The sequence below is a fragment of the Rosa rugosa genome, chromosome 6, assembly GCF_958449725.1.
Source record: "Rosa rugosa chromosome 6, drRosRugo1.1, whole genome shotgun sequence".
Lineage (NCBI taxonomy): Eukaryota > Viridiplantae > Streptophyta > Magnoliopsida > Rosales > Rosaceae > Rosa > Rosa rugosa.
Window position 1 is genome coordinate 36,327,146 of NC_084825.1, and position 27,040 is coordinate 36,354,185.

The 27,040-nt window shown below is 38.0% G+C and overlaps 3 protein-coding genes across 3 annotated transcripts; 2 read left to right on the forward strand and 1 right to left on the reverse strand.

Moving 5' to 3' along the window:
* Positions 1-11,158: 11,158 nt before the first annotated feature.
* LOC133714983 (transcription factor EGL1) lies at positions 11,159-14,980 on the forward strand. Its single transcript, XM_062141277.1, has 8 exons — positions 11,159-11,553; positions 12,033-12,290; positions 12,403-12,499; positions 12,680-12,694; positions 12,797-12,853; positions 12,962-13,843; positions 14,031-14,468; positions 14,648-14,980. The coding sequence occupies exons 1-8, from the start codon at positions 11,429-11,431 to the stop codon at positions 14,717-14,719; spliced, it is 1,944 nt and encodes a 647-aa protein (XP_061997261.1). The 5' UTR covers positions 11,159-11,428; the 3' UTR covers positions 14,720-14,980.
* Positions 14,981-19,390: 4,410 nt separating this feature from the next.
* On the reverse strand, positions 19,391-21,174 carry LOC133717097 (gibberellin 20-oxidase-like protein). Its single transcript, XM_062143747.1, has 2 exons — positions 20,748-21,174; positions 19,391-20,380 (listed from the first exon to the last, which is right to left on the reverse strand). The coding sequence occupies exons 1-2, from the start codon at positions 21,113-21,115 to the stop codon at positions 19,720-19,722; spliced, it is 1,029 nt and encodes a 342-aa protein (XP_061999731.1). The 5' UTR covers positions 21,116-21,174; the 3' UTR covers positions 19,391-19,719.
* Positions 21,175-21,521: 347 nt separating this feature from the next.
* Positions 21,522-23,985, forward strand: LOC133716695 (elicitor-responsive protein 3). The gene is made up of 6 exons (XM_062143370.1): positions 21,522-21,528; positions 22,787-22,846; positions 23,027-23,092; positions 23,207-23,339; positions 23,471-23,606; positions 23,818-23,985. The coding sequence occupies exons 1-6, from the start codon at positions 21,522-21,524 to the stop codon at positions 23,983-23,985; spliced, it is 570 nt and encodes a 189-aa protein (XP_061999354.1).
* The last annotated feature ends 3,055 nt before the right edge of the window (positions 23,986-27,040 follow it).

Here is a 27,040-nt window from a genome sequence, read left to right on the forward strand (position 1 = left end):
AAGAAGAAGAGAGAGAGAGGATCATAGGTTTTTTTTTTTTTTGAACAGTGGACATAGAGAATTTAGAGGCTCAATCTGGGAGAGAGATACGGTTGGGTGAATTCAACAACGGAGAGATATGGGTACGTTCAGCGGAGGAGTTTTGTGTGGCGGAGGAAGTTAAGAAGGGGGAGGAGGGAGAAAGAGCAGGAGGAAGAGAGAGAGACGGCGGAGCTCCCGATGTCGGCGGCTTGATCGAACAAAAATTAAAATTAAAATTATTTAGACAAAAAAGAAATACAATTAGTATTGTAAAATGAAGCAGATATAATGAAAAGAAAAGAAAAAAGATAAAAAATGATAATTAAGGTGGACCCCATGAAGAAATTGAAATTAAAAAAAAATGAGGAGAGAGAGAAAAATTAATACAATATTTAAAATAAAATAAAAAACTGACACACCAAAGCTAAAAGCGTGGCTTTTGATTAGTAGAGCCTGCTATAGAGAATATGCTTTTTCAATCCGTGGCTGCACTGTATCTAATGACTTTTAAATACAGTTATTTGTATTCTCAAGAGTAAAAGATATAGAAAAATGACAGTGTTCTATAAGGCGTATGCTAGTAGTGCATGAGATTCGAGTAAAATGCTTCTAACCACTACAATGGCAAAGATTTGCTGGATTCTATGCACTTGTACTATATATGGATCGGTCTAGAGTTTACATATTGGTACAAAAGATGCATGGAGTAGAAAAATAATTCCTCTACGGAGATGATCGAGCTTTCTTTGTACGTACACGCCATGTCAGTCATCAGATGAGGCTGATGAGCGTTAGTCCTTTAAACTTACTGTTCTAACCAGGATCCACCCTAGCTAGCTCGATATATACGTACAAAAGTATAGCTTGTATCATCCATATATACAAGAATCAAACTTTCTATAACAGTACCACAGTGAATCACTTTCCGTGAGTCTAACTGATGATCATCATTCAATTGGGAGAACCTAAAAAGTGTGCTGGCCGGTCACGATCTATCAATCCAGTCGTGACAATACAATAAAATTCAATTTATTGCTCATTATTGTGATATGTTTTCTTTTCAGTGACCCCATCTTCGTGATAACATTGAAGGAAAACTCAGTACTTCATATTTCCAGAATCCTGGTGTAGCTCAATTAGTAGCTGATGAAATTTATTTCTTACCTACTACGACCTTCGTGAATTGATCTCAGAAAAACAAAGGCCTGAATTTGAATATATAAGAGGACAAGGAAATTAACGTGAATCTATGAACTAGTGGACACTGGACATTATGAATAATAATCTCTCATGCATATCATATATATAAACAATGAACTAGTGGACATTACAGTATACGTAAATATCTCAACCTCACATCTAAATCTAATCACTATTGCAGGGCTAAGAACCCATGATGAAACGACAAAATAAAATATTGTTTATAAGTGAGTGTCTTATTTTGAGGCTTTTTTATTTAAAACCCAACAACTAATAAGTAGCTAATATTATATAATATTAGTGCGGTAATAAGTCATGAGTCACACTTGTCACTATTTAACAATCACAAGTTCACAACCTCATTTATTATAAATATACTACTAAAATTTTGTTAATTTGTAGTCTCGTTTTCTTGAGGATGTGATGAGTTTGATATACCGATGACAGACTGAGAAGCAAAATGAAAGTTCAAGCTAGCCTTCCACGATATATGGTGTTTAGCTAAATTTGTCAAACTTTAAACCCTAAACATGTTAAGCTTCACAAAGTTATAACCATTATAGCTTGAGTCGTTAACTTAGAGTGGTATGTGAAGATTAAAGTCTCTTTTATTGTTTTTATTACCTAATTAATAGAGAAGTAAATTATAAATTTACCCTACATAAGTCCCTACCTCCCATATATTATCTACGTACTTTCTTCTTAAAAATTTCTGTGCTCTATTATATTTCTTTTGAAATTTCACCTACTTTCTTGGCATCTCTTTCAAATGTTCAATAATAGAACCGTATATGTTGGAATTTAAAAAGCAACATAGGACCACATGTTACGATGGATGTTGTATCACTAAAGAGCGAGTGTCGGATTGTCTTTCAGTGAAGAGATTTACAAAAAAATATAAATGAGCTAGGTTAAGAATACATCGGCTCTTTCTCCCAACAATTAGTCACCATGAAAAAATCTTGGATAGACAATTGTGGATAATTAAAATAGGATTAAATACTGTTTATTCTCTGAACTTTCACGGAAAAAACAATTTAGTCCCTCGCTTTTTAATTTCACACGTTTACTCATTCATCTCTCAATTTTAGACCAATAGGTCAATTCCGTTACTCTCGATTCAAAATCTCCGTTAAGTAGCTGACGTGGCAATTTCTTCTCTGCTAAAATGTCTATTATACCCTCAATTCTTTTTTTTTTTCCTTAATTTATTTATTATTATTTTATTATTTTTTAATCTCTCTCTTTTTTATTTTCATACTCAGAATCAAAACCCAGCCTAACCCTCTGTGTGAGTCTGTTCTCCTTAACCTTTTCCTTTTAGATTTTGATTCCAATCAAAGCCAGCCATCGTTGGGGTTAGGAGGTGTGGATTTGTTTCAACTTCTTCCCACCTGTGTCCAAATACCGCCAATCTTTCAATCTTCTAGGTTTTGATCATGAAAAAACCCAGAAATTTTTCATGTTCTTCAACCAGATCCAAATAAAAAAGAAAAAAAAAACTGAAATAGAAAAATTCATGTTCTTGAACCAAACCCAAAAATTTCCTACTAACCCTCCTCTACTACCGCCTCCGAATCCATGCCCCAATCCCCACCGCCATCACCAACGCCACTGCTCCGCCACCCAAAACCCTGCTTCCCAAAAACAATATCAAATCTTGTCCCTCCGTCGCCTTTCCCAGACCTTCCGAGGAGTCCCACAATGTCTCCGCCCACAATGGAGTGGCAGCGGAGGACTGAACGGCGGTGACGGAGGAGGTAGGTGAGCCGTGGTGGCAGAGCGCGTGGGAGATCGCGTTGAGGAGGCCGCGCGTGGAAATGAGGTTGTGGCGGCAGGAGATGGAGATGTTGAGGGGAGTGGCGGCGTCATCGTCTTAGAAAGCAGGGGAGGAGCCGAAGAGACTCTCGGCCAAGTAGGGAATGGCGTCGGCGTCGGCGACGAGGGGGCGGCTGTCGGCTTCGTGCTTGGTGATGAGGCGGAGCTCCTTGAGGGCTTCGGATCGGGTCTATTCGGAAACGGAGCTGAACTTCGAGACCAAAGTCCGAGCCGTTCGAAGCTTCACTTCCATTACAACTGGGATTTTGTGGCGTCGGATTGTGCTTGGATTTTGATGGTTTTGTTGGTTTTGGAGAATTGTTGGGTGTGGTTTCAATTTTCAAAAGGGTAATGTGGAATTTGGGATAAGATTGTTTGAATTTGGATAATTTCACACGCTTATCAAGAGAGAAAGGTCAAGGTGGTTTAGTTTGAAAAGGAAGGGGTAGCTGCAAAGTCAGAAAAGAGTAATCACCAGCTTCTATTTATTTATTTATTGTAATATGAAATAAATGAAGATAATAATGGTTGGTTTCTGTCCAAAACCCTTGTCGGAGTTTGACAAGAGGAGTATGCCTTCACCGCAATAGGGAGATAGAGATTGAAATCTGAGCAAGGAAGAGAAATAAAGGAGAGGGGTTTAAGAAGAGAGTGAGGAAGTGAGGGCACAACGTTGAGGAGTCTCCGAGGAGGAAGTGAGGAAGAAGAAGAGATAAACAGAAAAAGGAAAAACAAAAACGAAAAATAAAAAATAAAAAATAAATTAAGGAAAAAATAAAAAGAGGAACTGAGGGTATAATAGACATTTTAGGGGGGGGGGGGGTGGGGGAAGAGATTGCCACATCAGCTGCTTAATGGAGATTTTGGATGGAGAGTAACGGAATGGACCTATTGGTCCAAAATTGAGAGATGTCCGTAATTCATGACAATTTAATTGATCTATGTGATTATTTTTTTTTAGCCCTACATCCACGTGTAAATATCATAATAATTAGCATCCACGTGTAAATAATCAGGATTCAGAGTACTGACGTGCACTTGCACCAACACGAATGGATGGCTGGATAACAATTAGTACTTTTTTTTGTTATTAAAAAAAAAGAGTTAGGGTCATTGACCAAAAGCACCAAAATTGGCCAAAATTATCTCACTTACCCCATCAACAGATTTTTATTCTCTGTTACCCAATTTAACGTATAAAGAAATTTTTTCCCTCGGCCAAATTAATAAACTACCCCGTGTGCCATCGATCTCTCTCTCCTCCGATCTGAAACTCTCTCTCTCTCTCTCTCCCTCCCTCCCCACCTCTGGCCGGCGTCGTGCCACCGCAATTCGACAACTTCCACACTCCGTTCCTTGCCCTAACCTGTAGCATTCTCTACCAGCAACTTGCCTACAAGGCAGGCACGTCGATCTACACGCTCTTCATCCAGCTCTACGGTGGCGAGGCTTGCGTCAATTCAGAGGGCGTGCTCGCCCAGAGAGCTATTCAGCTCCGGCAAATCAGAATCTCCTGTCTGAAAGCCAGCAATCTCCATCACTTGGCCAGGAAGTACCGGAGTGGAATTCTCTCTGATGTTGCCATTGTAAATATGGATGACAAGTCGTTGTTCACAATGCTGACCATGGTCAGTGGCATTGGCTCTTGGTATGTCCACATGTTCATGATTTTCTCACTGCACCGACCCGACGTGCTTCTGGTGAATGACCTAGGGATTCGCAAAGGTGTTCAGCTCCTCCGGTGCTCGACCCATGTTGTGGCAGAGGAGAAAGATGATTGGGTGCCCAGACCTTTTCTCTGGGTGCCCAAATCAATTTCTCTCTTTAGTTTGTTTGTTTTTTTTTTTTTTGGGTCCTTGACCCAAAGCACCAAAATTATCCCACTTACTTCAGCAACAGATTTTTATTCCCTGTTACCCAATTTAACGTAGAAAGACAATTTTATCCTCAGCCAAATTAATAAACTACCCCATATGTCGTCGATCTCTCTCTCTCCTCCTATCTAAATCTCTCTCTCTCTCTCTCCCCACCTCAGGCCGGCCTCGAGCCACCGCAATTGGACTACTTCCACACTCCGCTCCTTGCCCTAACCCATAGCATTCTCTACCAGCAACTCGCCTACAAGGCCGGCACGTTGATCTACACGCGCTTCATCCAGCTCTGTGGCGGCGAGGCCTGCGTCAATCCCCAGAGTGTGCTCGCCCAGAGCGCTATTCAGCTCTGGCAAATCAAAATCTCCGGCCGGAAAGCCAACTACCTCCATGACTTGGCTAGGAAGTACCAGAATGAAATTCTCTCTGATGCTGCTATTGTAAATATGGACGACAAGTTGTCGTTCACAATGCTGACCATGGTCAGTGGCATTGGCTCTTGGTTTTTCCACATGTTCATGATTTTCTCGCTGCATCAGCCCAACCTGCTTTCGGTGAATGACCTAGGGATTCGCAAAGGTGTTCAGCTCCTCCGGTGCTCGACCCAGATTGTGGCAGCTCTGGGTGCCCAAATCAAATTTTCTCTTTCATTTGTTTGTTTGTTTTTTTGGTAAAATGGGGACAGAAGGCCAGGAAGGAAAAAAAAATGAAAAAAAAAAGTTCTATTGGGGCAATAAAAGTCTGGTAAAGGTCTATTAGGGGGTAATAGAAGTTTTGGATTGATGTAATATTCTCGTTTTTTTTCTTTAATCAAAGTTTTATCTGTCTAAATTTAGGGAGATTAGTTCTCATTCCGGCGACTGAAAGTTCTATTGGGGGGCAATAGAGGTCTATTGGAGGGTAATAAACATTTTTGGCGACCTATGAGATCTTCGACGACCTCTTTGGGGACATCCGGTGAGGTTTTTAGAGAAGTCCGGTGGTGGCGGTCGGTGACTGGAATCCGGGGGTCGTTTGTAATAACATAGTTTTTTTTTATCAAAGCAAATTTGGTGGCAGACACCTTTGATCAAGTTGGGTGTATTCCGTATTTTAAGGGGTAGTGGATCAACCACATAATTAGAAAGACCTGTGCTTTTTATCTTACATGATTATGCATAAGTGGAAGAACCATTCAAACAAGTTAGCAGACAAAACTTTTCTCTCTCTCCCTTGCGCGACTGAAACCGAAAACAGAGCAAAGGCTCTCCGGTCTCTCTCTCCCTCCATCGGCCACCAAACGGAGTCGGACCACCTCCATTAGCTTCGTCTCGGCCTTTCGCAGCTGCCAGAGGCAGCCTTGCGCCGCGACACGGCCACCAGCGGCAGCGGGAAGCTCCGCCCGGTTTGAGCGCGTTTTGGTTCCAAGCTCGATATCTCACGCTACAGGCCACCAATTCTCTTGATTCTTGACTCATTAGACTCGCATCAACTTTCTGAACGAGCACTAAGACGTACCGGACCTGGGTATATCGATTTCACGTTCGTCAGAGCTCAACCCGATTAGATCGAAAAACAACCCTTCAAATCTGGATATCTCGAGTTACAGACGACCATTTCTTGTGATTATTGGCTTGGTGAACTCGCCTTGAGTTTCTGAAGTAGTCTCCAGAAGGGATCGAAGCGAGTGGTTGAAGTTTTTACGACGAACTCGAGCTCGCCGGTTTCTGTAAACTCTAGCCGGTTCAGGAAAATTTCCGGTCACCTCGACTGGTTCTAGGTAATTTCGACCCCTTCCTGTCATTTTCAGCTTACATAATAGTTAGGAAAATTATTAAGCTTGATGAGACGAAGAAGAGGAGCCCGTCCCCGACACCATTGGTGGTGGTCGGCGGCGGCTCTGCCACTAACTCCAGCGGCCCTTTCCGGCCACCTCCGGGGGTCAAAATATGGTTTCTGTACATTTTTAGATTCTATATTTCAATACGATCTTGTCGATATATTATATGCAATTTTTGGATATCGTATGATTAAGTTATGAATTTTTACGTTTCGATCAATTTCGATCGTTCGATTCATGATCTGTGAAGATCGGACCATCCGATGGGCTTGTAGTTTAGATATATTGATTGTATGACTGTTCCAGTGACTTTGTGTGGTCATGGGCGAAGATCCGACCGTTGGATCTTCGTATAAATTGTAAAAAGATGATTCGGAAGGCGATTTGTGAGAATCCGACCGTTGGATTTTAGTATAAATTAGCGGAGATGTTAGTAAGGACGATACAGGAACATCAGACCGTCGGATCTTCGTGATGGTTTTTGGAGGATGATCCTAAAGGCGATCCGTGAGGATCCGACCGTTGGATCATCATTTAATTTCGATCCGACCGCTGGATCGTTGTATAAGTTTGTTTGTGAGTTGTTGGCTAAGTTAAGATCTTGTTGGATTAGGTGATCGACAAATTGATTTGGCGGACGATTCGTGAAATCGTTGTTTGAGCTGTTAAGAAGACGCAGCTGGATTAGAGGTGAGTAAAACTCACGTGGTTCATATTACGAGCCGAGTACTGTTAATTACTTTATTTTTGTTGTAATTGCGTGAAAATATTTATGGAATAAATATTTGTTTTAAATCATATGGACTTGATCAACTACGGTCCATAGGTAAGTAAAATGATTTTAATTATACAAAATGAATTTCACGATTTTCTTGTGTGAACTATAGTTGGTATTAGTGGTCATTCCTGAGTGGGTGATTACGTATATATATATATTTACGTGATTATACGTGGAATAGTGTGACATTGAAGAGTGTGGAATTGTGATGATTTAATTATTATGGATAGAGATGTGACTTACCATATTTATATGTGATGATGATGATTGATGAGTTCATGTTGATATTCATGGTTGACATTGTGGGATGTATAGAGGTGGAGAATGTAGTGCTCTGAGGACAAGGGAAAAGTCCGAAGACTGCTGGTTAAATAATAACCGAGATATAGTGCTCTGAGGACAGGGGAAAAGTCCGAAGACCGCCGGTTAAATAATAACCGAGATATAGTGCTCTGAGGATAGGGGAAAAGTCCGAAGACTGCCGGTTAAATAATAACCGAGATATAGTGCTTTGAGGACAGGGGAACAGTCCGAAGATCGCCGGTTAAATAATAACCGAGATGTATATCGTTTACTCAAACCTTGGCCGAGGTGACAGGTAACGATGTAGTTAGAGCTCTAACGTGATGTTGGGATGGACCAAAGTGGTGATATAGGGGGTTGAGTGATTGTAGGACCAAAGTGGTGATATTGTGGTTAGAGGATTGTGGAAATGTATTCGTTGTGGATTTCCGTGTGTTGTTTGATGTTTCCTTGCAGATGTTGAGATTGTTGATTGTTACTTGAGTTAAAAGTATTGTGTTATAATAAATCAACCGTTCATTTCTTTTTACTCATACGGGCTGTCAAAAGCTTACCGGGTTTTGTGTTGTTGCAATTCCGGTACACTATTCAAACGGTGTGGCGGATAATCCTGCAGGTCAGGAGAACCAGGACGGCGATCGGGCTGCTTAGAGCAGTGTTATTTGAGTTACAGCATTATATTGTGAGGTTCGTTATGCTCATGTAGAGCTTTACAATTTTACTTTGTAAGGGTGAGTTGTAATAACAAATTCGAGGTTTTCGAGATTTATATTCGAGTGGCGAGTGTGTGTTTGTTCTGAAAAAAAAAAATTTCAAAACGTTATTTTGTAATTGTTATTATTCATGTTTCGGATTTGAATTAGTTATTCAAAATTCGGGGCGTGACACCGTTGACCGAACTCCGGCGAAGTCTCCTATGGTTTCTCTCTCTTCCATTCTATGTCTCTCTCTATGTAACAAAGGGGTGAGAGTAAAATAGTCTAAAAAAAAAAAAAAAAAAACATCATTATGTATTAGGTAAGAGAAAATTTAAAAAACTTAATAGGGTAAGTGTGAAAAAAATCCCTAGAATTATGGTAAATGGACAAAAACTCAAAAAGTTATCTATAAATATCAAGAAATGAGAACACATAATAAGTATTAAATTACTTACACCATTGATGTATGGAAGAATTTCTATAATTTCGGATCACACAATAACTACTTATTCAAATATATAAAAGCTCTTTAATGAAACTTGTAGTTGTGACGTTTGACCGGGTGATCGGAAAATTTAGTACTCCGACTGCCGGCAACGACGACCCACTCCCACTCTATCATAGGACGGTAAACCCGCACGTCGAGAACAATTAAAAAAAAAGAACAATTAAACAGGGTATTAATTCGACTGGCATAAAGAATCCGGAGTAATAATTTGGATCACGTGGAAGTGTACTAGTCTTCAGTCCTCTACAGTCAAGAGTCAAGGTCAGATCTTAACATCATGATCATTCATGAATATGGTCCGAAAAGGAGTTACTCGACTTTAACTACTTTTGGTTTCCTCCACCTTTTCGCATTTATTATTATTATTATTATTTTTAATAGTGTTAAGATACTACTATACTAGATAGTTATCACAATTATTTCACATATCTTACCTAGACCTGTAAATGGACCGGGTTTTGATCCGGACCCGCTCCAGATCCGTAGCTATTAAACGGGTTTGGATCGAACATTTTGATCCGTTGATCCGTTAATGATCCGAATCCGTTAACCCGTTTAATAAACGGATCGGATTTGGATTTAGGTCGATCCGATCCGTTAATGATCCGACCCGTTTTAGTAATAAATAAATATTATTTTTTATTAATATATTATTATTTTTTAAAAATATAAAATATAAAATATAAAATATTAAAGATTTCTAATATTACTTTTTTGCAGAAATCTAAGAGGCAGTCTTTGTAATTATTGTCAAAAATAAGTAATTTTATTTTATGTGATACTCTTCATGTAGATCATGTTATTTTAATATTTTATTAATATCTTATGAGATATTATGATATAAATTTAATATTACTATTTAAAATTTAAAAATATTTAAAATTATAAACGGATCGGATTAGCGGATCGGGTATCCGTTAATCCGACGGGTACGGATTTGGATCGAGGTATCAATGATCCGCCGGGTTAACGGAGCGGGTTTGGATCGAATTTTTTTTTTAGTAAATGGATTTGGATTTAGGTCGATCCGATCCGAACCCGATCCATTTACAGGCCTAATCTTACCTACATTATACTTGTATGAGAAATGCATAATGTGGGTAAGATATCTGAAACAATTAAATAAATGGAAATTATTATATGCACCGACGGTGTAAATGACCCAACACTTATAAGATGATTTCAACTCTTGATATTTATAATTAATATTTTTATTAATAACCTAAGAGTGTATCTATACTATTATTAAGAGAAGAGACTTTGTTAGCCAAAATCTAAAATTTTGACAGTTTTGACCCTAGAAGATTAATAAACTTTGAGAATTAATTAAATCACAAGGATAATTAAGACATTTACAAAATGTATTTTTATTAAAAAAATTAAAAAAAAAGTATTCACAACCCACTTTTCTCTCTCCCATTTTCTTTTCTATGCAATAACTAACTCTTTTCTTTTTTATTTTCTGAAAAAAAAAAAATAATAATAACTTACACATGTAGAGCATGTGTGGAAAAATGTTAACATAATCTAACCATCCATTTATGTCGGTACTGAATCATTCCCCTTAAACAAAAAACTTAACTTTAAGAGCCGGCATAGATACCAGACATACCACCAACGGGGCCTAAACTCTAACAATAGTAATCATCCATTTTCACAGACTGCTGATATAATCAACAACAAAAATACCACATTCTTTACTGCAACATGTCACCGGCAGATTTAAAAATGCTAAAGATAGCAAATGTATATTTCTTTTGAATATCCTGTTTTTTTTACAATTCAATGATAATAGATTTTTTCCTCTATGCTTTATCCCGTGAAGTATTAAATATGGGCTGTCGAACAGTGATAACCAATAGGCTGACTTGCAGAAAGAAGAAGCACAATCACCAAGGAAGAACAGGAAATAAAGTCCATTATTTGGTTTGTAGTCGAGTAAATAACTCCCATTGCTCATTGGAATAGGAGAGAATCAGAGAATAACCACGTGTTTATACTACTTATTTATTTGAGAAAGAACAAGACCAAGATTCATTTTCTGTAATTTTAAATTTTGTAGTGTCCTTTTCAATTCTATTATCAGCTGGCTGCTGGCCATTTACCACTTCAATAAAAAGCCATCATGGTTGCCTTGGTTAAAGTATAAAAACGCAGATTAAAAGTCCAAAGCTTTAGTCTTTTGGTCGTTCGCTTCTCTTTCTGAGCAGCTATAGCCTATAGCACTTACACTGAAACACACAAAGCTGGTATTGAGCTGTGTTGTTTATTGTCAGAAATAATTAGACATTGATCTTCTGAGACCAAAACCCATCTGCCTGAAACTGGAAAGAATCCAACTTGGATATTCTTGGCTGATGAGCTTGGTGGGTTTCTCAGTTTTGTAAGTTTGAGTTGTAGTTTTAGTGAGAAATGGCTAATGGGACTCAAATCCATGAGAGGGTGCCTGAGAATCTAAGGAAACAGTTTGCTGTTGCTGTCAGGAGTGTTAAGTGGAGCTATGCAATTTTCTGGTCATTGTCAACAACACAACAAGGGTACCAACATCTTAATTTTTTCAAGCATCTATTTTCCATTTTCAGTTTCTATGTCTTGGTGAACAATTTGTTTCTGGTTTTCTGACATCTCTGTTTTAAGACCAAAGTACCAACTTTCCTCTTGAAGTGAGACCTGGGTTAGGAGGGATGCACTAGTTTTTTGTTGTTGACTTGTTGTAAATGGTGAAATGTTGGAGTAGTTCTGCAGTTTAAGAATGGATGACCATAAATCCCTTTGAAACTAATGTACCCTTTGCAAAGTGAATCAAATTGGGAAGGAAAACTGGGAAGTGATTATTGGAAACTTGGGAAGTGAAAATTTCCTCTATTAAATGGAAAGTACTATGCTAGGAATTCAGCAATTTCTACACATGCCAAATCTGAGTCCCTAGTGGCATTCTTTGTTAGCTAGGTGTACTATTGTTGCTTAGGGAAGTAATTTTTGTTCATCCTTGACATTATGATCGCTATTTTGTTAGGGTGCTGGAATGGGGTGAAGGGTACTACAATGGAGACATCAAAACTAGGAAGACGGTCGAAGGAATAGAACCTAAAGCTGATAAAATAGGTTTGCAGAGGAATGAGCAACTTAGAGAGTTGTATAAGGCTCTCTTAGAAGGCGAGTCAACGGACCAACAAGCAAAAGTGCCTTCTGCTGCATTGTCTCCAGAGGATCTCACAGATGCGGAGTGGTATTACTTGCTTTGCATGTCATTCGTGTTCAATATTGGCGAAGGGTACTACACTAATCTCACTGAGTGTCTATTTCTGTGTGTATCTTTTGGAGTTCATCGGTTTATAGGATCATATTTTGGTTTTGTGATTTACTTCTCCTCTTTTGTTCTATAGTTTGCCAGGAAGAGCATTAGCAAACGGGAAAAGCATTTGGTTATGCAATGCTCAATATGCGGATAGCAAAGTATTTTCTCGTTCTTTGTTAGCAAAGGTCAGTTTTTCTTGTCTGTGATTGTCTGAAGTTTCAAATTTTTTGGTTGTTATTTGCTAAAAATCAATGCTAGTTCAGCTGGTTTAAATTTTTCTATATTAAGAGCATCGATGTATACTGACTGCTAGTGTTTCTTTGTCATCTGTTTCTCTATGAATGAACATCAATGGTTGCTCTCAGAGTGCGTCTATTCAGGTAAACAGATCCCTCATAGAAAATGAGTGCTTGATATAAAATCCTGCCAAAGCCAAAAAAAACCATATATGCTGATCATTTTCAATGTTTTTTGCTTTGTAGACTGTGGTCTGCTTTCCCTATCTTGGAGGTGTTGTTGAGCTAGGTGTGACGGAGCTGGTAATTTCATTTTTTGGTTTAGATCCCTTATTTTAGTTTCCAGTAACAGTTTTAGCATTTATTATTTCTCTTTATTAAGTAATTCTTCTCTTTCTGTGATATCTAAAGGTAGCAGAGGACCCTAGTCTCCTTCAACACATCAAGGCTTCCTTACTAGATTTCTCAAAGCCAGATTGCTCCGAGAAAGCTTCCTCTGCACCTCACAAAGCAGATGAAGACTCGGACCAAATACTTGCCAACATTGTAGGCCATGAAATAGTTGATACATTGGGTTTGGAGAACCTATATTCCCCTTCACAAGAACTCAAATTTGATCAGAGTGGAATGAATGGATTACACGGACATGATGAAGAGTTCAGCATGGGCTCTGCTGATGAATGTTCCAGGGGATGTGAGCACAATCATCAGACAGAAGACTCCTTTATGCTTGAAGCTGTCAATGGTGGGGCTTCTCAAGTTCAGAGTTGGCATTTCATGGATGATGATTTCAGCAATGGATTTCAAGACTCCATGAATTCTAGTGACTGTATATCTGAAGCTTTTGTTAATCAAGGAAAGGCTCATTCTTCTACTAGACCTGAGAATAAGAATCATAGTCATTTAAAAAAACTTCAGAACTTCAATGACACAAAATTCAGCTCCTTGGATCTTGGACCAGCTGATGATCATTTACACTACAAAAGAACTCTTTCTGCTATTCTGGGGAACTCAATGCGGATAATTGAAAACCCATATTTTTGCAGTGGAGGTGGAAAATCTAGTTTTGTGCAATGGAAGAAAGGAGTTGTTTATAAATGTAGCCCAAAAGCTCAGCAGAAACTGTTAAAGAAGATTTTGTTTACAGTTCCATTGATGATGAGTGGCGGCTCTCCTAGTCCCCAAAAAGAAACTACTACAAACTCCAAATCAGAAAGTGATGATATGCACGAGAAAATGAGAGAGAATGAAAAGTTGTTGGTCCTGAGGTCAATGGTTCCTTCTATGACTGAGGTAATTTCATATGCTTTTCACATTGAAAGACTTTCATGTGCAGTTTGCTCTCTATTATTTTTAATAGTCCTGCAAGTATTGTTTTTTGCATCCAATAGTACAGAAAACTGCTAAAGCATGCATTCTTGACTCAATTTAATTTTTCACAAAATTATTTTCTGGAGTTAAATTTTACATACTTTTGCAGATTGACAGGGCATCAATCCTCGATGACACAATTAAGTATTTGAAAGAGCTTGAGGCAAGAGCTGAAGAGATAGAATCTTGCATGGACACTGTGGAAGCAATAGCTAGAAGGAAATTCCTAGAAAGGGCAGAGAAGGCATCAGATAACTATGACAAAACAAAGACTGGCAATGCTAAAAAGCCTTGGATAAACAAGCGGAAGGCCTGTGACATTGATGAAAGTGACCCAGAACTTAATAGGCTTGTCTCCAAAGAAAGCTTACCACTAGATGTGAAAGTCAGTGTAAAAGAGCAGGAGGTTCTGATCGAGATGAGATGCCCTTATAGGGAATACATCTTGCTTGATATAATGGATGCTGTTAACAGTCTGTACTTAGATGCCCACTCAGTGCAATCATCCACCCTCAATGATGTTCTCACATTGAGCCTTAAATCAAAGGTTAGTAGTCCCAAGTCTTCTGGCCGATCTTTCAGAGGTTACTAGTATGCATTGTAATTGCTTCTGCTACTTATCCAGTGCTCTAATATGCCCTGTTATGTATCAAGATGAACTTGTTTTCATATTGAAACTCTACTCTTGATGTTACCCTAACTGTTTTCATTATGAATCGGTCTCAGTTTCGAGGATCAGCAATTGCACCAGTGGGGATGATAAAACAAGCACTTTGGAAAATTGCTGGTAAGTGTTGAGACGCCAGAAAAGAACAAATAAGATTGTACTTGTAGGGCTTTAGCCTTCGAATAATCTAGCTTCTTGAAGTTAAATATGTAGTAGTAACAGGAGCACTTTGATCTGCTTCTTAGCATGCATTCCTTTTCTACTGTTTAACCTTTTTCACTAGATAAGAATCTTCACTAGTGACTTTGTTGATCTGATGGAGAAATGGAACATCCAATGTAATTTATAGATCGTCTCATTATATTGAGATTAAAAGTTTTTATTTGTTGCTAGTTTGCTACCCAAAGAGTTCCACTGGCTATCTATTAAGAACTGTTCAAGACAAGTTAATATCAGGTAATAATCCCAACACTAGAAGCTTGAAAGTTTTCACAGTAAAATGACCCAAAACTTTCTCAAATTTCATATCTCACTCCTTCAAACTCCAGTATGATATATCTCAGTTGTTGTACATGCATTTATTCACATAAAATCATAGATAGTTGAAAACGAGGCCATGATGAATCACTTTCATAGCATAAAATTCCTGTTATAAAAAACAAAAACAAAAAAGTCTTTTCGAAAGTAAGAATTTTTATCAGGTCCCCTTAAAAAAAAAAAAACAATTTTTATCAGGTAATGTCCTATCCCTTTCATAAGCTCCATATAAATGAACTATCATATGGCTCATGTCCAAAGTAGGTATGAACTAAGAAGGTAGCTACTGAAGCAGATGAACAAAAATATTATGACAGACAGATAATAACTTCTCTTTTGTAAACATTTGCCCAATAGTTTTACCTTGGGGTGGGCTCACCCAACCCAATGGAAAACAGTAGTCCGGTTTGATTCGGTTCGATTTTAATACCTAAAAATAAGGAAGTCAAACTGAACCAAGTTCGATCAAGTTCTCGGATTTGGGCCAAAACCAAGCTGATTTGGCCTGAACTCACCCCTCCTTTTATCCCTTGGCATGTATGTAAAAGCTTTCATCATACAAAAGAATCTCCAAATCTTCAACTAACATGAACATACCAATCTGCAGCAGGCAGAAGGTTCAAGATTTAGTTTGATGATTCCATCCATCAATAATTTGGTAAGATTCGTGGCCTAAGCATCAGGAGCCCACAAAGTGAGGACATTATAGTGCATTTGCTTACAGTTCAATAGTTTCATCATTCAAAAGGTGACTAAATTGGAAAGTTGGATTTCGGATTTCCATTACTTTATTTAAAATGCATTGGCAAAACTTGTCTCCTATTGGCAAGTGTCATCTTCATGTCTTCATAATCAAATAATACTGTCCATTATTTTGAATGAGAGAGGACAAATTGATCCCCCAAATTTATTCTAGTCTGACCTCCAAATTTGATATACGGAACTCCTTCAATTTTTATACAAATTTAATCCCTGTTCTACCCCTCAAGCAAAAATGAAGGGAAAAAATGATTATTGCAGCAAATGTCTGTGTTTTATCGGGACAAAAAAAAGGCTTCTCTCTCATAGAACTTTGAACGTGGTTTCTCTCTCGAATGGAAGGCAATAGAACACTCATCAAATAAATTTTTTGAATTAAAACTTAAAAGTAGTTATGAACAAAAGTAATGAACACATCTCTGATAAAGCGAAACTTATGTATGAACGAAGTCTGCAGTAGGAGAGCGACATGGAGAAGATAAAATATATATGAGACTATCCATAATAGATCCCAAAGAAGATGACCTTGTATATTTTGATTATTGTAAATGTTTTATTTGGTTCTCTTGATCTTGATTATTGTAATTCATAAAAGTATCGTTTTAGATATGATCTTTGGTTTACTTTGAGTCTGATTTGACCTTTGAGGCTTTGATTCATGAGAATACTAAACCCCTCTCTCTTTCTCTGCAAACTAATTCTCCAATAACCTCACCTTCATTCCTTCATCCTTATCTCTTTTTGGATCATGAATCTCAGGTAGCAGTGCAGTGGCAACCAATTGGGGCAGCTTTCTTTTGACGTTTGTAAAATAGGAAGTGTGATGAAATAAAATAAGACTGGAGGTCCAAAGAGTAAATTAGGAGGTCTGAATAGAACCACCCTTTATTTAAAAAAGAAGAAAGAAAAAATGTCTAACTAGATTTTTTTTTTTGGGGGGGGGGGGAGGGGAACGTGAACCTAACCCCTCAAGTAAGAAAGTTAAAAGACATCTGACCAAACAACCAAGCAAAAAACTACCGAAAGCGAAAATTAGGAAGGCCCTATAAAATCTCTATTGCAAAGAGAAGCAACAAAATCCGGGGGCGAGTCCCACCAAACCATAGTATCTGAAGTGAGACCAAAGTTTGCAAGAGCATTCGTAACTTGGTTTCCTTCACAAAATATATGAGAGCATCGGAATTGCATTTGAGAGATGCGGTGTAAGCAATTACCCTATTCCACTCGAATTTGCCAAGGCACCAAATCGGGTGATTTAAGAAAATGAAGAACTAGAGTTGAGTCAACGTCCAACCACACATGTTTCCAATCTCGAATCCAAGCTAGCTCAATTGCTTTAATAACTGCCATTATCTCACTGCCACTGAACTTGGAATGTCAAGATTAGAAGAAAAGCCACCAAGAAATGTACCCTTGAAATCCCGAAACACACCACCATAGCCAACCTGACCTGAGTCACTCCTCCAAGAGCCATCTATATTAATTTTCACCCAACCCATTATGGGAGGGATCCAATTAACCACAATGATAGAAGGAGCTCTACGTGGCCTACATGTAACCCCAAACCTTTTCAAAACAATTAGCTCTTGCGCATTATTAAACATAGAACTTGAACCAAGCTTACTGGAAGATAAGTGTTTGGCTCCAGTTACGCCTTGTCAGGCCAATATGCTCATTTTGGGTTCAAATAATAAGATCTGTTCATTAATCAATTGATATGCCTTGGCTAGCTCGACATTAATTCCATCATATTTTACCTTGTTTCTAAAGTGCCAAATACACCACAGCACCACCACAAATGATGCAAGCCAAAATTCACGTAGTTGGGGACTACGACCAGCCAACCCATGATGCAATATGTCCATAAGAGAACCATGAAGCCCACCCATATCAAACAACTCTACCATACGCCGCCAAATTGTTATCGCAAAGGAACCAGGCAAAAAAATATGATCAACGGATTCACCGTGATGTTGACAAAGGACACATCTTGATGCAAGAGAAACCCCACGTCTTTGAAGAAAATCCTCTGAAAGAACACGTCCTTATAAAACTTTCCAAGCCAAGAGTGACATGCGGGGATGAATAAATTTAGACCATATTAATTTTCCCCAACTTACCGTAAGAAATTTGTGACACAAGAAACTATAAGCATCACGAGCCGTTAGCTACCCAGTAGGAGATTGCGTCCAAATTAGCTTATCTTCTTCATATGAATTAATAGGCAGAGGAACATGCTCTTGAATAAAAGCACAGAGACCAGGAAAGTGAAGAAGAAGTAGCTGATGAAAATTTCATGTACCATCAAGAATGAAATCTGCAAGGTCACCCTCCAAATGATCCACACTCACCCCCAAAAAATCAATCAATGGACGACCAATAAAATTATCCTTCCAAAAAGAAATTGTTGTGCCATTACCAATTAACCACCTGCCATTTTCCATGATTTGAGGCCAAAAGTTCTTTGACTCCAGGCCAAATAGAAGAGATAGCAAAAGAACGACGTAGGAAAATCAGGTTTACAACCTTCAATAGTCGAAGAACAAATTTCCCATGCCTTTTTAAGAAGCAGAGAGCGATTCAAAACCACCAATTGCTTAAGTCCCAGACCACCCTCATTCATTGGGGAGCAACAATTTCTCCAAGCTATCAATGGAACTCCACGACTATCAATTGAGCCGGACCATAAAAAATTCCTACACCAAACCTCCAACCTCTTGAATAAAGCAATTGGCCATTCATATACTTGGAAACTATATACCAACATGCTATAGATAACTGATTTGATCAACTGAAGCCTACCAGCCATTGAAAGAAGGGAACCCATCCAACTTGAAAATCAAAGACAGATCTTATCAACAATAGACTCAAAATGACAGGCGCGAAGCTTACCACAAAATATAGGGACCCCCAAGTATGTAAAAGGAGTGGGGGAATACCCAAAAATGAGACAATAGATTGTTGCCTCTGGGATATATGCTTACTTAAAAAGACATTTGACTTTGCTTTGTTAATGCATTGGCCAGAGTTAATTCCATACTCCTAAAAAAAAAATCCCATAATAACCGCCAAGTTACGCTTGTTATAATTCTTCAAGAACACAAAAAGTGGCACTCCAAGTTTTTTTTTTTTTTTTAAGGATTGTGATTCAAAGAAAAGCGGTTTTTTTTTTTACAAATGAAATTTCATTGAAAGAGGAAAGTAAAAGCAGGTTCAACTTACAATAGACTAATTGTTGTATATGAGTTGTTGATTTGATAAAAAAAAAAAAAAAAAAAAAAACAGGTTTACATGACCAAATCAGAAAAATTCTCTCCTAAAAAAAAAATCAGAAAAATTCTTAACTTAATTTATGGGTCTTGTTCCTAGTATCAATTGACTTTGGATTAAATGGTGCAATAAACTCTAACAAGCTATCAGAGCTGGCAATCCACAAACTTTTACTAGAAAATATAAATCACTCTTTTTATATGAATTTAAAATGTTGACATGGTACAAGAACAGAATTTCCATTGTGAATTGATATTTGTATTGAAAATATAGAATAACTTAACATGGAATAAGGACCATGAAAAAGGAGAATATAGGCAGCAATACAAGGATAATATAATAAGAATGCATAAGTTGGAAGTTGGGATTCCAACTGTACACACCTTTCTCCTATCAACTAATGAACATGTCAAATTAAGCTCCCCAAACTCAACAAACACCAACCCCATTTCTTCTCTGCATATCTCACTCCAGCACACTGGCATATACAAATTAATTATGCTTCAAACTTCATACACACTAATTACAAGACATGTAATGTTTAAAAGTCTATAATTGACATACCCTAATTACAAGCCACACTTCCAATTCCTTTTCCACTGTCACATTTTATAACTTGCTGGTCTTTAATCCCTGCAAAACCCCTCACAGTAAACCCAACCTTCTCAAACTTCCCTCTCTCATTGCTCTCTCTGAATTTCAAATAATCCGAGCAAACAAATGGCTCGTAAATCCTCACATTCCCTTCTCCCACCACATCATCTGGTGCAGAAATCACCTTCTGATCTTCAAAACACCAGAAGAAGGCTAGTGAAAAGCGGTTTACAGGCTGCTTGAGAATCACTCTATGTTCTGATGATCTCAACTTCTCATTGCTCCAAGCTTGAAACATGTCACCAACGTTCACCACCAAGGTTCCTTCACATGGGCTTATGTCCATCCACTTACCCTCTTTTGATCTCACTTGAAGTCCACCAATCTCGTCTTGGTACACAATTGTCACACAGCTCATGTCAGTGTGCATTCCAAGTCCTTCAACCTCATCATGATCTTCCAAACCTTCTGAAGGTGAGGAGTAGTTATTCATTCTCAAGTAACCATGGCAATTCTGAAATTCAGATTCATAGTATTTTAACTCAAAATCCTCCCCCAAGCTCATTAAAGCAATCTTTATGATTTTTTGAGACAATTCTGCCATCTTGCTCCCATATTCATGTAATACCTCACTAATATAAACAAACAAACAATCACGTTACAGCAAGTTAACATGGATGGAAAAACATAAAGGAAAAAAAACAACAACAACCATATATACAAGAGCGGGGGCTTGTAGCTCCGGTTGTTGAGAGCATATACCCCCATGCCTAAGGCCAGAGTCGGACCCCGCTACCCTCTGGCCTCCCTTGTAACAAAGAAAATATATAAGATATACATAGTCTTAATAAAGTTGATGTGTTAGACAACTGCTAGACCTCAAAACTCAAAAGCTTAGGCAACAATGTACTTATGAGACTTGAAGATCATACATATCTTTAACAATTCTTTAACCATTCTTATGACAGAAAGTAGATAGTACTTGAGTGTATATGATACCTGAATTCAGAGTTGTGTTGGTCAAAGAGAACATCTGCAGAAATTTGAGCAGACTCAGAGAACTTTGGGCCAGAAACTCTGAGGCTTTCAAAGAAGGGGGAGGCTATGAAATGAGGGGTATAACTTTTTATAGAAGAGAAAGGACCAAGTTTGAGTTTGGTATCAGAAGGGAGGCTGAAGAGGTGATTTGAAAGTGATTGTAGTTTTGTGAAAAGATCTTTGGAGATCCCATGATTGGTGATGTGGAAGAAACCCCATGTTTTCAAGGCTTCAGAAAGAGAAGGCAAATCAGAAGATAATGGGTTCATAGGCTGAGAGATGTCTACCATGGGAAGTTTAACAGAAGAAGAATGATGAGATTCTGACATTGCCTTCTAGCTAGAGCCTAGAGGTCTAGAATTAATATAGGTAACTAAAAAGGTTTAATTTGTCCATCTGGGTTGGGCTATTATTTATAGATGCTTGGTTACATAGGCGTGAGTTTATGAAGACATTGATTGTGTAGTGGCATAGGAAAATGACAACTTGGTGGTTTCATCACAGAATTATACCTACTTTAATTAAAACCAGAACTTAAGTATGAATTATGAAAAAAAAATATCTATGCCGAGAAATTTCTTAGATCGAACTTCTTCTTATAGCTCTTTTGCGATTAACGTATTATCACTTTACATTTTCTTAATATGAACAATCGACTTTATAAATCACCCTTCAAAGATCATTTTTGCAAAAAATTAAACAAACTGAAGGTCGTTCGACCAACTATTCAGTAAGATGAAGCGTCCATTATTTGACAATTGGTTAAACGATCTTAAAGTTGATTGAATTTTTGCAAAAATGATTGATCTTTATATTTTGCTTTAACACATAAACGATTCGGATTATCAAAATTAACGATAAAAATATGTTACTCGTAAGAGGGAACGAACGAGTAGGTGTGAACCAAATTGCCCATATATATATGTCTGACTTTTGTATGCTTGAAATTAAAGTATGAATTTTGGCTGTTATATAAGCAATCATAAGTCAATTCCAGGAAGCTAATATATAATTTGTTTGCAGTTATATTGGAGATAAGACAGGCTGTGTAAGTAGGTATCCAGGTCATATGGAATTTCTTAAATTCTGCTATCATGTTATGCATGGGGGCTCTATTTGTATATATTCCCTACATATTTTTCTGGAAAACGTTTTTGACCAGCAACAGCAAGAACCTCATGTGGAACCTGATTGGTTGCTGCATGTTGAATAATATTTCCTGAATTTAAGCTTTAAACTCATTAATCATAGACACACATCACGCATGGCATTATTATATACCATGCTGGATGATGGTGATGTCCAAATTTATTTACTCCTTAAGTTACAGTTAATTTCATGGTTACTTTCAATCAGATAGATTTTACAATGAAATGAAATGATGGTGTTCATAAAGTAGAAATTATGGCATGTTTGCCACTATAGTTTTCAACAAGGGAAATGAAGCATGTCAATATTTATTTAATTTGGTCTGCTGATTAATTCTTGTAAGTGCATTGCACATGAAAGCAATTCATGATGACTAGTAAAGTAGTTTGGTAATTAATCATTTAATCTAACAGTGGCAATATCTTTAATTTGGACTCACTTCTTTGTCTTTCTATGATCAATAATGAACCTCAGATAATTGATGAGAAAATTTTCAGGGCACTTGCAAGCTTTTTAATTTGGACCAACCACTTCTTGGAGATACAGGTTTTATTAGTGGCTCACAGGGTAATGGAAAAACCAAAACAACGGCGTGCTGTTTTATGTAACTCACGAATTTTTTTACTGAAATGGTAAACATGTTAATTTCTGAAGTGCAAATTGCCAAGTAAAACGTCTACAGCTCCTATACAAAACAGCCGGTTAATTAGTGAATTTATCTTTGTTACAGTTAGGTTAACTTTGGAAACTGCCTCATTAATTAATTAGCAATTATATATAGAGAGAAGATCCCGGCCCTTTTCCATGAAAATATAAATGCATGTACACAATGAAGCCATACATCAAAGGAGGAGGAACACTTGAAGTACTTCTTGTTGATGCTGAAGACATTAGACACACCAATGTTCTCGGTAAGCCAGCTACGCTGCAGTATATTAGATTCTAATAACTTCCGAAAGATCCATTACACAATAATGGAATCTCCTGATTTTTGTTATAAACTAACACAATGTGCCATACGGATCCGAAATCTTTCTATGAAGAGACTAGGATATTTAAGATTTAACTCTGGATTCATTACTTTTGTATAGGTACACCGGCCTACTATGTTATCTTAGAGTGTGGCACTCAAGTGTACAGAAGCAAAAAATCATCAGGTTAATTTTCTAATTAGTATTTTAATTTCTCTCTGGACTGGACAGTAGATAATGCTGTATATCTTCTTTAGGTTAGCCTAGCTACTAGCTAGTTTAATTGGTTATGTGATGCAGAAGAAGATGAAAAAGTTTGCTGGAATGAAAAATTCACATTTGAATTTTCTGATTGGAAAAATTTGACTCATCTCAAATTCAGAATTATGGACACTGAGATGTTCACAGATGATGGATTTGTTGGTGAAACCATGTAAGATAAATCATAAAATATACCATCTTCCTTCCTCTTTTTTTTTTCTTGGATAAATTTCATAGGAATACTGGTAATTATTACCTTTTTGCCAGTGTTAAAAGAATGTTTTGGTTCTGCTATATATGTAGGATTCATATTGGTGGAATTATTACTGAGGGAAAGGACAGAGGATTCATTGAAGTAAAACCAGCTCCATATAATGTTGTACTTGAAGATGACACCTATAAAGGAGAGATAAAGATTGGATTCAGATTTGTTGCAAATGTAAGTAGCTTCAACGGACTTTTTTGTTACGAATTATCTGATATCTCATGTTATCAAACTGTGAATCATTATAATCGCACAATTAGACAAGATCGTACATTTGACTAATTACCGAGCATCTTGTGTTGTGACTTTCGATTCAAGAGTTTATGTGATATTCAGAAAGAAAATTGTAATGCTCAACTTATTACATGATGCTTGTGACATGCAGAAAGACGCAGTAGTGAACACAAGGGAGTACTTAGCAGAGAACAACACTAAACCAAGAGGATCAATCTGCAGGACCATTGCGAACTTATGGAAAGGTTTATGGTGGAAGTTTTTGTTTGGTCAAAGAACGGATTCAAATAACAGTCGGAAACATATTAAGGAATGTTAGCAACTCTTTCCGACCAAACATTGAGACCAACCTTTTCCATTTTATAGTTCATCATGTGTAGTAATCTCATGGTTTTTTTGTTTTTGTTTACAAATACGAATTCTATTACTCATATATAGAAAATCGCATTCTCATGCATTGAACCATCAATTTATTATCGCTTCATCACCCTATAATTATCAAACAAACAAACAACTAGTGTATATCGGTGAGCTGTGATCTGTTGGTAAATTATAATTCCAACATTGTAAAGGTCATGGGTTCAATTCTCACTTACATATGTAAGGGTAGGGTGGGCTAAGGGTTTTTTTTTTTTAAAAAAAAAAAAAACAACAACTAGTGTATACTAGCCGCATAGTTTTCTTTTACTACTCTTTAGTAGCAAACGTCAGATTTCATTCATCTTAAGTGAAATTACATAATGACACACTCTTATGGAGCACGACCCTAAAAGTGCTCTACTAATCTGTAGCATAATAGGAACAAAACTACATATCCTAGATTAAAAAGGAAAAAAAAAATGATTTTTTCGAGGCCTCCACTTCAAAAGTCATAACATAATCTTGCAAAGTGGGCTGGGTAGAGACAACCAAGCCCAGTTAGGTGTCCAAAGAAAATTTAGCATTGGGTATCTGGATGAAAGGGCAGCAAACTCGCCTCCCTCAGTTTCAATTGCACAGGGGGTGTGTAGGATCCAAACCAAACCTAACCAAACCTAAATCCAGCCCAACCCAGTGTTTATTGGAATGAATTTTAACTTGGTAGAATATCATAAATTGGGTTACTTTTACCTATTCGACACTTTGGTCACTCATCTTTTAAATATATTACTTTGATCACTCAACTTTAACTATGTTATTCACTTTAGTCACTTCGTTAATTTTTTTCATTAAAAAAAATTATTTGCCACAATATTAATGATAGTTATAGTAAGATATCAAACACAACTTTTTCTTCTCCTTTTTCTCAAGCTGAAATATATCATAATTTTAGGCTTTGCTCACATATTATTTTCCATTTACCGTTCATATTTTAAAGTCTAAACCCATCAAAATTAATCAATTTTTATTAATTTTGGATGAATTCTTATAAGTTTGAGGTTGATTGAATTGCATTATGAATATATTGAAGGATGGATCTTATATCTAAGCCTAGCCCTAACCTAATGCGGAATTGCATTAACCTGAACTATTGCGAAATGGGTACTTAAAAAAGAAGAAGTACCTTTCACTAAGAAGTCGGAGGCAAGGAGGCAAGGCGGACTCCCGTGATCTTTTCCTCTTGTCCGGCGGCGGTCGACGACGGCGTTGGTGGTTCTGTCTCGCTGTTGTTGTATCGTTTGCCGGACGGGAATGGTTTTGGGCTAGTACCCTATTGGATTAGGGATTTCTGGCCTGAGGCTTGACTATGGTGGCGGCATAGTTCAGGATCTTTCTTCTCTACACCATGGAGGCCATGGACATCATCTCGAGGGAGGCGATTCACAGCGTGAGGTGGGTTTCGGCGGCGGGGATGGCTACTTCGGGGGGAGCTGGTAGCGGCTTGAGATGGCGATCCAAGTTTGGCTGGCTTGCTCAGGCTTCATCGGTGCTTTCTGGTGATCGTTCCTTCAGGCGTCATGGCCCTGGCTTGCTTGCGGCGGCGTGAAGTTGGACGCGAGTTTTGGTCTGTATAGAGGTGCTGCACAGGGAAGGGATGATTGGAATGGGTTGGGCCACAGGTGGACCTTGGGTTAGGGTTTCTTTTGGGCTTTAGGGTTTTTTTTAAGACTTTTTTTTTTAAATTCCAATAACTCCCTAGTTTGTTCGGGGAAAGTAGTGGGTTTTGGCCAAGTTTAGGCTTGCTTTATTAGTGGGCTTTAGTCTATATTGATGTTTGGACCCAAAATAAGCATTTTGGCCTGACAAGGCGTGTCTTGGAGAAATTGAGTCAATATCAGTGGCTCAAGCTATATATTGTCGACAAGCTCGAAATATATATTTAGAGGCTAAATAAAGCCTACTATGGAAGTATGACAAGTCAACTTTAGCATATTTTCCTACTTCGGCTAGGAAAAACCGAGCTAGACAAGGAAGGAGGGGTGGCAGACTAACCAAATGAAATCGAAATGTGCTGAAACTTTCCAGATCCATTCTAGACAGCCCAAGGATCATTTCTTATGAAGAGTGCAAGAGCTTTTTTTGAGTGGAAGGCCTTCAAACAATCAGCCCAATTTTCTACAGAAGCAAAACTGGAAAACTGGACCTGTAAGAGGTCCAGCAGCATTTTCGGCCCAACCACATGGAAGAAAGCTCTGAAATTTGGTCAGCATGATCTAGATTCATAGTGGAACATTTTTTATGAAGACATCATGGCCAGAATCTGAATTTCTGATGGAGATATACATGAAGGAATAAAGGAGCCGAAAGTGCTTCCTTATCTCCCAAATTCATCATTCCTATTAGTGCTCCACCTCCATCTCCACCTCCCTTATCTCCCAAATTCATCATTCCTATTAGTGCTCCACCTACACCTCCACCTCCCTTATCTCCAATTAGTGCTCCACTTTCATTTGTTTAATGCCAAAGTAGTTGGCATGGTAGCCTATAAATAGAGGTTACATTGAAACACAATTCACACATTCACATACAACAACAACATCTCTAAGATGATCTAAGTTCTCTCTAGAGCAAACCTCTCTAAGAGCAATTCCTCTCATTCTCTTTCTCTTAGCGGTGATCACACTCCTAGTCCTAGTCTTCTCAGAAGCCGACTTTCAGTGCCACCAAACCCTCTGTCAACGTGCTTCGGTCCTAGTCTCCTCGGGAGGCGACGGTAGTGCCGCGACCACAACGGTTACAGAACCAGCCAAGCAAGGGTAACGCCCTAGCAACCCAGCCAAGCTAAAGTCACGCTTTAGCAAGATCTCAACATTTCCCGGTGATGTCGCTCTGCTCGATCTACAATATTGAGTATCGATTGTGTTAACAAGAAGAAACTTCAGCAAAGTCCTCGCCACGAGGCAGAAAGAATCCCACGACGAAGTTGGTGCTCTCCTCGTCCACAGTTGCTTGAA

Bases quoted from the DNA above. Each gene is read 5' to 3' on its own strand.
- LOC133714983 (XM_062141277.1), top strand. From the start codon at position 11,429: ATGGCTAATGGGACTCAAATCCATGAGAGGGTGCCTGAGAATCTAAGG. The intron at 12,291-12,402 runs GTACTACACTAA...TTTGTTCTATAG, and splicing joins GTGTTCAATATTGGCGAAGG to TTTGCCAGGAAGAGCATTAG. The intron at 13,844-14,030 runs GTAATTTCATAT...ATACTTTTGCAG, and splicing joins TGGTTCCTTCTATGACTGAG to ATTGACAGGGCATCAATCCT.
- LOC133717097 (XM_062143747.1), bottom strand. From the start codon at position 21,115: ATGTCAGAATCTCATCATTCTTCTTCTGTTAAACTTCCCATGGTAGAC. The intron at 20,381-20,747 runs GTATCATATACA...TGTTTATATTAG, and splicing joins CAACACAACTCTGAATTCAG to TGAGGTATTACATGAATATG.
- LOC133716695 (XM_062143370.1), top strand. The intron at 22,847-23,026 runs GTAAGCCAGCTA...ACTTTTGTATAG, and splicing joins TAGACACACCAATGTTCTCG to GTACACCGGCCTACTATGTT. The intron at 23,607-23,817 runs GTAAGTAGCTTC...TGTGACATGCAG, and splicing joins GATTCAGATTTGTTGCAAAT to AAAGACGCAGTAGTGAACAC.